This window comes from Anomaloglossus baeobatrachus, chromosome 4 (genome assembly GCF_048569485.1).
Source record: "Anomaloglossus baeobatrachus isolate aAnoBae1 chromosome 4, aAnoBae1.hap1, whole genome shotgun sequence".
Taxonomy (NCBI): domain Eukaryota; kingdom Metazoa; phylum Chordata; class Amphibia; order Anura; family Aromobatidae; genus Anomaloglossus; species Anomaloglossus baeobatrachus.
This window is the reverse complement of record NC_134356.1, coordinates 641,097,181-641,110,249: the sequence shown is the minus strand read 5'-3', so window position 1 is coordinate 641,110,249 and position 13,069 is coordinate 641,097,181. Positions and strand designations below refer to the sequence as shown.

Genomic DNA, 13,069 nt, shown 5'->3' with positions numbered 1-13,069 from the left:
TCTGCCTTGATGAAGGCAGCATGTGACCACTGCAGGCAATCATTAACGGGAGCAGTAATAGTGGCATGAGCTAGAGCCGGCTATGGAGGCACAGATCAGTGTGTAAAGATTTTTTTATTTTCCATTTTTAGACTATGCTGGACACAGTTAAAAAATAAATAAGACACATGGTCGGACAACATATTTATTGGCTATGTTTTGTACATGATCCTCCCATTGAGTTTTTTGGGGGCACAGTTACATTTCCATTTTTGACCAAGTATGCTTTATACTGAAAACATCCCGTTATACCGCAAAAAGGAATAGAAGCTGAAATAAAATTCTACATCACAATACTTTGAAAACAAGACAGAAATCTTAAGAGATATTGAAACTTGAAATCATTAATACCAATTTATGGAATATAATGTTCTGCTCACAGGACAGCGGTCCAGATCTTCCCCGGTATAAATGTGATCCACAGATAAATGCCAGCAGGAACATGGATGATGGTAGCGGTGGAGTTTTTGCAGACAGTCTCGGTTTTCAGATGGCAGAATCAAACTAATACAAAAAGACATCAGACATTTATAAGAACTCAAAGCACAGATCACTTCATAATTTAGCTCAGAGTTACATGTTCAAACCACAAAACCACCACCAATAAAATATGAGCTATCGACTTCCATAGGCCCCATTTACCGGTCTTGCTCACAAGCCCTCTTCTGTGTGTTCCCATGGTAATGTCTACGAAAAGTTGACTGGTTGAGCTTTAAAAGGGGTGGTTGATCCCGATCTAACCAAAGAGATTATGATGTGCAGTTCATGTTCTTTGGTATACACCATGTGCAGAATTATTAGGCAAGTTGTATTGCAGAGGATTTTTTTTTTTTTTTATTATTGATCAACGACAGCTATGTTCTCAATCAACCCAAGACTCAAATATCACAGCTTAATATTTTTGGAAGTGTGGGGTTTTTTTTAGATTTGGCTATCTTAGGAGGATATCTGTTTGTGCAGGTAACTATTACTGTGCAGAATTATTAGGCAACTTAATAAAAAATATATTCCCATCTCACTTGTTTATTTTCACCAAGTAAACTAATATGTGCCTCCCCCGTGCACAGCAGCCGGCGCTGCTCGGGTCCGCACCTTCAGGGGTGGTGGCTCGAGGGTCTCCGGACCCGACGAATAAAAGGGGGGTTGGAAGGACGTATATGTACGGGCTGGGCCGTACTGGGATTATCGAGTTTGTGACACCACCCACGGCGTGTGGCGAGTTGGGACTTCCCCGCTGCAGTTACGGGGCACCCGGGGGAGACCTTGCACAGCAAGTTAACCCCTCCGTGGGCAGGGATGGTGGCCCCGGGACCCGGTGAGTTTGTGCAGGGAGTAGTGACCGCCAGGTGTGCTAGTGTACTCACTGTTGGAAACACACAAGTCTCTGGTAAACCAAGGTGATGGTGGCTGGTGCCACGGCCGGCTTTATGCAGGATCCCCCACCCGGTTGGTGGTCTCCCTCTGTCCTCTGCACTGTTTTAAAAGTAGAAAATGACATCCTAGTGTGAAACGTAGGAGTCCACTCCCGGTTGGATGTGGCCTAAGGAGCCATGCCTGCAGATGCTGGCCCGTGGGATCTATGGGCCCTGGCGGTGCCCTCTTATTCCTAATCTGTGGGCTGTTGTCTTCTATGAGGGACTTTGAGGCCAGGACTAGAGGTCCGGTCCCACCCAATCGGTTAATTAACCAGTCCAGTCGTTTCTGGTTTCTGGCTTCAGGGTCCGAGTACCCCCCTTGTGCTACGGTTTCCGGGTCGATTGCCCTGGTCGGTACCGGCAGGCCACTACCCTGTCCCGTCCCGGTCTACCTCAGTTCCACCGAGCAGACTTCCCGTCTCCTGCTGACGGAGACCACCATCGGCCACCTAGCCAGAAGTACCGGAGCTCCTACCCTGGCACTGCTCCAACTTTACCTCCTGTGCTGGAGCCGCACACAGCCTCAGCACACCTCCTCTCAACTTGTACTCTCAGAATCAACTACTCCTGTTTTTCCCGCCCTGGGCTGTCTAGACCCTTGGGTGAGCGTGCACCAACCACCTGGACACGCCCACTGGTGTGTCTCTTTCCCTAGGGGTGGTGACTAAGGTGACATTCAGCCAACCTGAAACCCAAGTGTGGGAAGATGTTATGCAGGGGCCTATTTGTGACTACCTGGATTGTCCAGGGCGTCACAAATATAACTGCACAAAATTTAGAAATTAATCATTTCTGACATGCAAAAACAAAACCCCTCAAAAAATAGGGATCGATATAACTACCTTTCTTTATGAGGACACTCAACAGCCCATCATCCATAGAGATTGTCAGCTGCTTGATCTGTTTACGATCACATTGCATGCAGCAGCCACCATAGCCTCCAGACACAGTACACCTCTCGGAACAGTTTTCTCTCCCTTTAGGGTCTCACATTTTATGAGGGCTACAGGTTCTCTATGGGGTTCAGATCAGGTGAACAAGGGGGCCATGTCATTTTTTCATCTTTTAGAGCTTTACTGGCCAGCCACACTGGGGAGTAGTTGGATGCATGTGATGGAGCATTGTCCTGCATGAAAATCATGGTTTTTCTTGAACGATACGACTTCTTCCTGTACCACTGCTTGAAGAAGTAGTCTTCCAGAAACTGACAGTAGGTCTGGGAGTTGAGCTTCACTCCATCCTCAACCCAAAAAGGTCCCACAAGTTCATCTTTGATGATACCAGCCTACACCAGTACCCCACCTCCACCTTGCTGGCGTCTGAGTCGGAGTGGAGCTCTCTGCCCTTTACTGATCCAACCTCTGGCCCATCAAGAGTCACTCATTTCATCAGTCGATTGAAAATTCAGCCTTAAGATATTGCTTGGACCAGTCTTGATTTCTTATGGTTTCTTGTTCAAATGTGGTCGTTTTTCAGCCTTCCTTACCTTGGCCATGTCCCTGAGTATGGCACACTTTGTGCTTTTTGATATTCCAGTAACATTGCAGCTCTGAATTATGGCCAAACTGGTGGTAAATGGCATCTTGGCAGCTTCATGCTTGATTTTCCTCAATTCATGGGCAGTTATTTCGCGCCTTTTTTCCCCCAACATGCTTCTTACGACCCTGTTGGCTATTTGCCATGAAACGCTTGATTGTTTGGTGATCACGCTTCAATAGTTTAGCAATTTCAAGACTGCGGCATCCCTCTGCAAGACATTGTGCCGCCCCAGTAGTGGATTGAACCGCTCGGATCTGTGGGCAATGTCTGTTCGTGGCTCGAGGATCTCTGGACCCAGGGGCTCGGGCCCACACTCTAAAGGGAAAGGGGATATTTACAGGGGGATGATAGTTCATGACGCCACCAGTGTGCAGTAATCAGGAGTACCGATGCTGCCATTGTTGGGGAGTACCCAGGGTGATGGAATGGGGCATCAAGGTGTTATTACCCTCCACGGGTAGGGGTAGGCCCCGGGTTTCTGGGAGGTTAATACTGGGTGCAGTGACTGAGAGATCACTCATGTACTCACTCAGCCAATAAGCAGACACTGACAGCCGGGTAAATGAAGTCTCTGGTATCGCTGCCTCTCTCTGGGAACTCAAAGCAAGAAGGCCTGCGGAGACGCCATCACATGTTTCTCAACGCTGGCAGGAAACTAGCCAGGTCTTTCACCGGGAAGGAACAACCACGGGAAGGGCAGTCTCCAGTCAAGGAGACCACCTATGCCAAACATGGTATACCATGTTTGGCATAGGTGGTCTCCTTGACTGGAGACTGCCCTTCCCGTGGTTGTTCCTTCCCGGTGAAAGACCTGGCTAGTTTCCTGCCAGCGTTGAGAAACATGTGATGGTGTCTCCGCAGGCCTTCTTGCTTTGAATATTTCCCAGGGGGCATTGCTCTAGAATCACTGCGTTGAGAAACACGTGATGGTGTCTTCGCAGTGGTGGATGTTGATCTCCCTAAGGTCAACCATCCTTGCTCACATCTCTCGGGGAACTCGTCCGGGTCCCGTCCCCTGCAGTGCTGCCTGGTGATCTGTGACCTGCCTCCTGGCAAAAAGTTTAGATTTACTGAAGTGGCCCGGTAGTTTGGAACTTATTGGGCCCCGTTCCCCACTGTGGCCAAGTGTGGGAGCCTGCTCTCAGGGCTCACGCTTGGGATCTTGTGGGCTGCGTATGTGGAAGGCCCTATCCCCCTTGTTGCACTAGTGCCCAGATTCTGGAGCTACTGGGAAAAGTCCATAAAAGGCGCCGCTCTCCGCAGGTTAATTGCCAGGTTGCCTGAAGCTTCTCCCCGACCTAGGGTCAGTGTAGTCCTCCGTGCCTTCGGTCCTGGACGGGTGACAGAACCAGGTTGCAGACAGTCCTCTTGACTGGTCCCAGGCACCTAGCTTCAAATCCCCTGCAATCGGGGGTCCGACTCCTCTAGGTCCAGACATCGCCTGCAACCTAGACAGCTACTTTTTGGAGCCACCGCTCCCTGCTTCCTCCCTTCACTCATCTCCTCTTCACTTCACTGACACTCTCCTGACCTTCCCTTCCTGACCACTAGGTGGGCGACCCTATTCCGCTCAAGTCGTCTACTGGTGTGTCTGGCGAGTGTGGTGTAGGGTGTTCATAGGATTTGATTTGCTGTTGGAGGCAACACTGCAGGATAGGGACCCAAAACCATGAGGGACTTTGATACTGCATTTAGAAAAAAAAACAAAAAAAAAAACGTGCAATACCCTGCAACGCCCTGAGTCCAGGGGCGTCACAACATCTCACAATTTTGGACTTTTCAGAGCCCGTCAAATCTCTATTCTGACCCATTTGCCAAAGGAAAGGAAGTTGCCTAATAAGTATGCACCGCTTACATAGGGTGTTTATGTCATTACACCGCACCCCTCCTCATTGCAGAGATGCACATCACCTGATTTACTTAATTGGTAATTGGCTCTCAAGCCTATACAGCTCGGAGTAGGACAACATGTATAAAAAGTATCATGTGATCAAAATACTCAGTTGCCTAATAATTCTACAGTGTAGTGAAGCGTGAGCCATCAATGATTAGGGTTAAAACATCTTTCTCCCTTTCATTCATCCAAGGAGAAAATAAAAAAAAAAAAAAAAAATTTATACATGTCCAATAATTTTTCCTTTATCTGTAGCTGCTATACAGATTTATGCGTTTCTATGGTAACACTACAATCCCTGTGTAGTCTGATCCTGTAGTTATAATTCATGATGAGCGAGTAGTACCTTGTACTTGAATAGAGCATGTCGAATGTTCGAAAATTGTTAATTCAAGTAAATTAGGAGTCAGTGGGTAACTAGTAGAGTTGAGCGCGGTTCGAGGTTCTCCAGTTCGCGGCTCGAGTGATTTTGGGGGCTGTTCTAGATCGAACTAGAACTTTTTGCTAAAGCTCGATAGTTCTAGCTACGTTCGAGAACGGTTCTAGCAGCAAAAAGCAGGGCTATTTACAGCTACAGTGTGCAGGAGCCATCGCTGGCAGCCTGCCAGAAGCTGGTACCCAAGATAAACATCGGGCATCCAAGCAAAGCGCTTTGGTTAGTAACCCGATGTTTATCCTAGTTACGTGCAGGAAGCCCACACTTCCCCGCTCAGCTCGCTCCGCCCCCTCCTGCACGCGGCATACACACACACACACACACACACACACACACACACACACACACACCCACCCACCCAGCCAAGCAGTCCACGAGACTGATGTCCTCAGCGCCACCCACTTCGCACTCCGCCGCCAGCACACATGGTCCCGCTCTGCTTACCTGCGGTGATGAACTCCCGACCTCAGTGCTGTCACTGTCCTCCATGGCCGCCGCTTGTCACATCACCTTCTCTCGTTTCCGACCCGAGACTGACTAGCGGTGAAGTCACGGGCCGCTCGCAATACTTGGCTGTGAAGGCGGCGGTCATTGAACTCCGTGACAGGTGCTGTCAGCAGTGCAGGAGATCAGCACAGGTAATGTACCTCGCTGACAGCAGCACTTGTCATCCCCTGCAGTGACCTGGGCTGACCCATTGATGTTAGCTCAGGTCACTGCACTGCTCTCCCAGCCAATGGGAAACATCCTGCTCTTCATTGACTGGGACAGTGTGGATCGTCATGGCAACCCCTTGGATTACACCAGACCTGGATTTGTTTTTCTTTCTAATCAATTGGTTAAAGAGGGAATGTATTGGGGAGTGTTTTTTCAAATAAAAATGTGTTTGTCTATTTTATTTTTTTTTTTATTACTGACTGGGTTGGTGATGTTGGGTATCTGATAGACGCCTGACCTCACCAACCCCAGGGCTTGGTGCCAGGTGACATTACACATCTGGTATTAACCCCATATATTACCCAGTTTGCTACCGCACCAGGGCACGGGATGAGCTGGGGCGAAGCACCAGGATTGGCACATCTAATGGATGCGCCACTTCTGGGGCGGCTGCGGCCTGCTATTTTTAGGCTGGGGAGAGTCCAATAACCATGGACCTCCCTAGTCTGAGAATATCAGACCCCAGCTGTCTGCTTTACCTTGGCTGGTAATCCAATTTTGGGGGGACCCCTACGTGGTTTGTTTTTTTTTTAAATTATTTATTTAATTTAAAATAACAGCGTGGGGTGCCCTCAGTTTTGGATTACCAGCCAAGGTGAGGCTGCCAGCTGTGGTCTGCAACAGTCTGCTTTACCCTAGCTGGCTACAAAAATAGGGGGAACCCTACGTCATGGTTTTTTTCATTTTTTTTGGCTAAATACAAAGCAAAGCACCCCTTAGTGCCACATGAAAGGCACCAAAGGGTGCAAAATTACAAAATGCAGGAGAGTGGGACATGTGTCTTTCTGCCATTATAATGACAGAAAAGACTGATATGAAGTGCACAAGCACAGGAAAATCACCAGAGCGCTCTACGCTGTGAAAAGCAGTAGAAAAATGGCAGTGGAGTGAACATGTGACCGCCTCATGTAGGATGAAGCTATGGATCCTGGGTAAATTTATGCATTTTCCCTCCTTCCGTTTTTTTTGTGTACTGCAAAAAAACTGAAGGCACACGGATGACAAACAGATGACATACGGACCGTCTACGGAACGGAAACGGATGCCACACGGATGCACCCGTGAAAAAAAAAAAACGGACTGTTTTTGCAGACCGCAAAAATGGATAGGTCGTGTTAATGTAGCCTTATTCTGATCTGCCGTTTATAAACAGCAGGCAGAAATAAGTGAATAAAGCCCCCCGGCGTCAGAAAATCTCCGGGGTTTCAGGGCTAGCTGAGACCCTGGAGATCATGATTCAGGACGGTTTTTCCGGTCCCCGCTCACATGATCACAGGTATACACCGTACACCAATGATCACGTTACAGTAAATGACAGAGCCGGTAAAAATTTATTTATCTCCCATCTGGCATGAACAAACATGATAAATCTCCTACCCGGTCCCCTCCGGGCCCCCGATGTCGCCAAAGTGCCCCCCCGATGCCCTCCCAGAAATCCAAGATGGCCGCGCACACAGCAGCGCGCCGGCCGCATTCACCCTACTCCTCTGATCTGTCGCATGTGCCATGACACATGCGACAGAAAACTCCTCCCCAGGCCCTGCCAGGTCACCCCCTATAACCCCACTAGTGTTCCCCGGTGTCCCACGGTACCTGGGCAGCGTTGATCCCCCCACGGCCCTCTCCTTCACAATAGACGTTGCCGCATGCACAGAGTGGCTGTCAGCTCAGCTTCCTGTGTTCAGACACAGTGAGTGGTGGTTATGCATCTGTAAGCTAAATGGGCGGCACGGTGGCTCAGTGGTTAGCACTGCAGTCTTGCAGCGCTGAGGTCCTGGGTTCAATTCTCACCAAGGACACCATCTGCAAGGAGTTTGTATGTTCTCCCCGTGTTTGCATGGGTTTCCTCCGGGTACTCCGGTTTCCTCCCACACGCCAAAGACATACAGCGCTATGGAATTAATAACGCTATATAAATGAATAAATTATTATTATTACTGCAATGCCCTGCTCCTGAGGTAAGGAACATAATTGATCAGGAGAGCTATATACTACATTTCCAAATGGAGGGATTTGCTTTTATAGTTTCCCTGCTGAACGACTACCAAACATGAGAGTCCGTTATACGCCACAAGAAAACACATCTAAATAGCGAGCTCTGTTAAGTATTCATTCAGCTGGATAACTGGACTTAAAGGGGTATTCCATCTCCAAGATCCTATCCCCAATATATAGTAGGTGGAATAGCAATAATATCAGCAAATACCAATATTTGGAAATGTAGAATAGTTCTCCTGATTAGGCATGCCCTTACCTCATGAGCAGGGCATTGCAGCTTTGGTAGCAACCATTATGACATGGACTCTGCTGCTGTGGACCCGGGAAGAGCGAGTGCAAATTCATTGCACCCACACTCCTCACATGAAGGGTCTGCACTCCTAGTAAATGGGGGATACGTTCCCTGAGTGTCTCCCCCCCCATATTCTAGACGGTCCAGAGTAGTCGTGGGACCCCTTTATTTTTTTTCTTACAATAAATTGGTGAAAGAGGAAATGTTTTGGGGACTGTTTCTTCAAATAAATTTCTTTTGTCGATTTTTTTTTGTTAGTACTGACAGTTTATGATGTTGGGTATCTAAGACGCCATGACATCACAAACTGCTGGGCTTGATCTCAGGTGACTTTACAGCTAGTATCAACCCAATTTATTACCCCGTTTGCCACTGCACCAGGGCACGGGATGAGCTTGGGTGAAGCGCGAGGATTGGCGCATCTAGTGGATGCGCCACGTCTGGGGTGCCTGCGGCCTGCTATTTTTAGGCTGTGAAGGCCCGATAACTATGGACCTTCCCACCCTGAGAATACCAGACCACAGCTGTCCGCTTTACCTTGGCTGGTGATCCAATTTGGGGGGGGACCCTACTTTTTTTGTGTAATTATTAATATTTATAAAATAATTCTAAAAAAAAAGAGCCTGGGGGGACCTACACATTGGATCCCCAACCACGGTAAAGCTGCCAGCTGTGGTTTTCAGGCTACAGCCGTCTGCTTTACCCTAGCTGGCTATCAAAAATGGGGGGTGTGACGGGGTGTACATCAGAGCAAAGAGAGACAACAGGCCGAGGATGATCCAACAGGTTTACTAACAGGAATACAGGAACAGCACACGACAAGTCCAAATAAAACAGATTCGGGGCACCTCCCGATAATCCAAAGTGCCAGATCACAACGTAATAGTCCTTTTCAGAGTCCCAGAAATCCCACACAATCCACTGGACGGCGAGGTCTGTCCGCAGATTCAGATCTCGCTCCCTTCCTCTTCAAAAACTCAACTCCCAACTGCATTTAGAAACAGGAGTGAATTGTTTGAGCTCGTGGGCCCGCCCTCAAGGGTAGGGTCTCTGCAATGGTTGGGCCCCACTAGAAGATCTAGAAGGTTGGCTCCGAGATGTCTACGAGGTTTGTGTCGTTGGCGTTCACTGCTTTGTATGCTATCTTACGAAACAATGAGAAGTTCCCCTGGCTGTGTGGACAAGAGATAATTGCATTATGGGCCCAGAGACACAGGAGATGGGGGGAAGGTATGGTCACTTACATCCCAAGACATTTCAAAGTGTTCAGTAAGTACAACCAAAGGAAAGTGACATCACATCCTGACATAGTATTACAGCAAATACAGTGAGAAGGTAAAATACATCATGACAATTCCTTCCCCTCCCAACTTGTGTACGTACTAGGGACCTCTACAGGTCGCTGGTTAAGTACACGCAGGCATGGCTGACAGGACTCAAGGCTCCTCTTGCCTGGACAGTCCATCTGCATTTTGGTGTTGGCTGCCCCTTCTATATTGTATGGTAAAGTTATAGGGCTGCAGAGCCAGGCTCCATCGCAGTAATCGTCCATTGTCCCCAGAGACTCTGTTCAGCCAGGTGAGGGGATTGTGATCAGTAACCACAGTGAATTCCCGTCCATACAGATACGGCCGTAGTTTAAGGGCCCACACTACAGCCAGACATTCCTTCTCAACAGTTGCATAGGCCACTTCTCGGTCCAGCAGTTTCCGGCTGAGATAGGCGATGGGGTGCTCGTCCCCAGCTGCATTCACCTTGCTGAGGACAGCTCCCAGTCCATAAGCAGAGGCGTCCGTCTGCACAATGAATCTCCTCTAGTAGTCTGGAGCAGCCAGGACAGGATCGCAGATCAAAGCATCCTTCAGCCGGTTAAAAGCCTCATCACAGGCTGGAGTCCAGATCACCAGCCGGGGCATTGTTTTCTTGGTCAGGTCGGTAAGAGGCTTGGCCACAGTACTGAAATGAGAAACAAATTTTCGGTAATAACTGGCAGTGCCCAGAAAAGCCATAACTTGTTTCTTAGTTTGGGGTACAGGCCAGTCTCTAATAGCCTGCATTTTGGCAGGCTCAGGTCGGAGCTTCCCTCCTCCCACTCTATGTCCTAGGTACTGGACTTCCCCCATCCCCAATTGGCATTTATCGGGTCGAATAGTTAGGCCGGCTGCAAGAATCAGGTCCAAAATAATGGCTACTTGATTCAGATGTTCCTCCCATGTGTGGCTGAAGACGGCGATATCATCCAAGTAGGCACAAGCAAAGTCATCACATCCCCGGAGGATCTGATCCACCATTCTCTGGAAGGTGGCCGGGGCATTTTTCATTCCAAAAGGCATGCTTAGAATTCATACAGACCAAAGGGGGTTATAAAAGCGGACCGTTCTCTCCCTTCATCCGTTAGAGGGATCTGCCAGTATCCCTTACTGAGATCCAAGGTAGTGACATATCGGGACCCAGCCAGTCGGTCTAGAAGTTCGTCAATACGAGGCATTGGGTAAGGATCGCTGACGGTATGGTCGTTTAGTCGCCGATAGTCCACACAAAATCGAGTACTCCCATCCTTCTTGGGTACTAACACCACAGGGGAGGCCCAAGGGCTATGGGAGGCCTGGATTACCCCAAGCTGTAACATCTCCTCCAGTTCGTGCTGCATGGTGTTTCGAACTGATTCAGGTACCCGGTAAGGAGCCAGTTGTATGGGACGGATGCCCCGAGTGTCCACATGATGTTGGGTGACGGTGGTTCGACCTGGTTGGGATGAGAAAGCAGCCCGTCTCTGTTGAAGCACTTCCAGCATCTGGATTTTCTGTAAGGAGTCCAGGTAATCTCCCAGGGGAACCTGTTCCACAGTGGATGGGGCTCTCGCTGCTTCCACGAGATCAGGTAGAGAGTCCTCATCCTCTTGACCATCTTCTGAAGCCAACCGACAGCTTGCTATCATTGGAATGTTCCGGTCATGGTACTCCTTAATCATATTCACATGGACAGTCTTTTGCCTTAGCCCCTGATCATCTAAAGCAAGAAGGTAATTGGCATCATTCAGTTTTCTGAGAACCCGGAAGGGACCCTCCCATGTGGTCTGCAGTTTATTCTGCCGATGGGGAACAATCATTAAGACTTGTTGTCCTTCTACAAACTCCCGATAGCGTGCGTTACGGTCATACCATGTCTTCTGTCTGGTTTGAGCCATACGCAAATGACTCTGTGCAAAACTAGCAAGTTGGGCCAAGGTTTCTCGCAGCTTTAGGACATAAGGGACAACAGGGGTTCCTGTATCTTCAACTTGCCCCTCCCAGTATTCCTTGAGCAGGGTTAAGGGTCCTCGGACCTTTCTTCCATAGAGTAGTTCAAAGGGGGAGAACCCAGTGGACTCCTGGGGAACTTCCCGATAGGCAAACAAGAGATGGGGTAGGTACTTCTCCCAGTCTGAATCTCGGTCCGTGAAGGCCCTCAGCATATTCTTCAGAGTGCCGTTGAATCATTCACAAAGTCCATTTGTTTGGGGATGATACGGGGTCGTTCGGATCGCTCGTACTCCACAGGTGCGCCACAGACACTGGACCAACTCTGACATAAACTGGGAGCCTTGGTCCGACAAGATCTCACTGGGGAATCCTACTCTGGTAAAATAACCAAGGCCTCGGCCACCTTGGCTGCAGAGATACTTGACAAGGCCACGGCTTCTGGATATCGGGTGGCGTAGTCCACAACAGTGAGAATGTACTGCTTTCCAGATTTACTTGGTTTAGCCAGAGGTCCAATGATATCAACAGCTACTCTTTGAAAGGGTTCTTCTATTATAGGGAGCGGTTGCAGGGGTGCCTTTGGGTGATCTCCGGGTCGCCCTCTACGCTGACATATGTCACAAGTTCGGCAGAAATGCGCCACTGCTTGGGAAATCCCCGGCCAATAAAAAGTTTGAGTCAATCGTCTCTCGGTGCGGGTTTTGCCTTGATGGCCAGCCGTAGGAATGTCATGAGCCAGGTGTAATAGGGGAATTCTGTACTTCTGAGGAACAATCAGCTGTTTGCTATAAGTCCAGGGCTTATCTAGGGAGTCGGCATTGGCAACCCGATACAGAAGTCCATTTTCTCTGATAATTCTTTCTCCGTTTTCCCCTAGCTGCCCTATTTCAGCCCGAGTTCTAAAACTAGCAAGGGTGGGGTCAGCCTCTACTTCTTGTCTAAACTGAACTTTATCCCAAGTAACATTCATATTATCCCCACAAGAAGAATCACTCACCGGCTGTAATGGCAGTTCTGGTGGCCTCAGTTCCATGGATGGGTTGTACACGTCCACATGGGCTGCTCTCTTGGCTTGACTTCTGGTTACCGCACCGACAAAGTGGCAATGAAGATTCCCCACATCATTTCCTAGAAGAACGTCTGCAGGGAGGCCGCTCATCACACCGACCACACATTGTTTTGCCCCAAAGCCATAATCCAGGGTCACACTCGCTCTTGGAATATATCTCTGGGTACCTCCTGCCAGTTCAATGGCAATTCCTGGTCCCTTTTGAATTGCTTGTGGTTGAATTACTCGGGGATCGGCTATGGTGAGGAAAGCCCCAGTGTCACGGAAGCCAACAACTTTTTGGCCATCCAGCACGACCTCCTGTAGATGTTTGTCCTGAAGATCAGAAGAACAGGTGGCTGGAGCTCGCACCCCATAGACTCCGGGTAGGGGAGCCAGGATATCTGAGTCACTTGGCAAGTCATCAGGCACAGAATCCAGCTCTTCTC

At 48.9% G+C, this 13,069-nt stretch overlaps 1 protein-coding gene across 1 annotated transcript in view; it reads right to left on the bottom strand.

Moving 5' to 3' along the window:
- Positions 1 to 201: 201 nt before the first annotated feature.
- Positions 202 to 13,069, bottom strand: part of LOC142301994 (nucleoplasmin-like) — a 63,269-nt gene continuing 50,401 nt past the window's right edge. Inside the window, exon 5 of the mRNA XM_075343066.1 lies at positions 202 to 543. Within this exon, the coding sequence (XP_075199181.1) occupies positions 539 to 543 (5 nt within the window). The 3' untranslated portion in view covers positions 202 to 538. The remainder of the gene's footprint in view (positions 544 to 13,069) is intronic.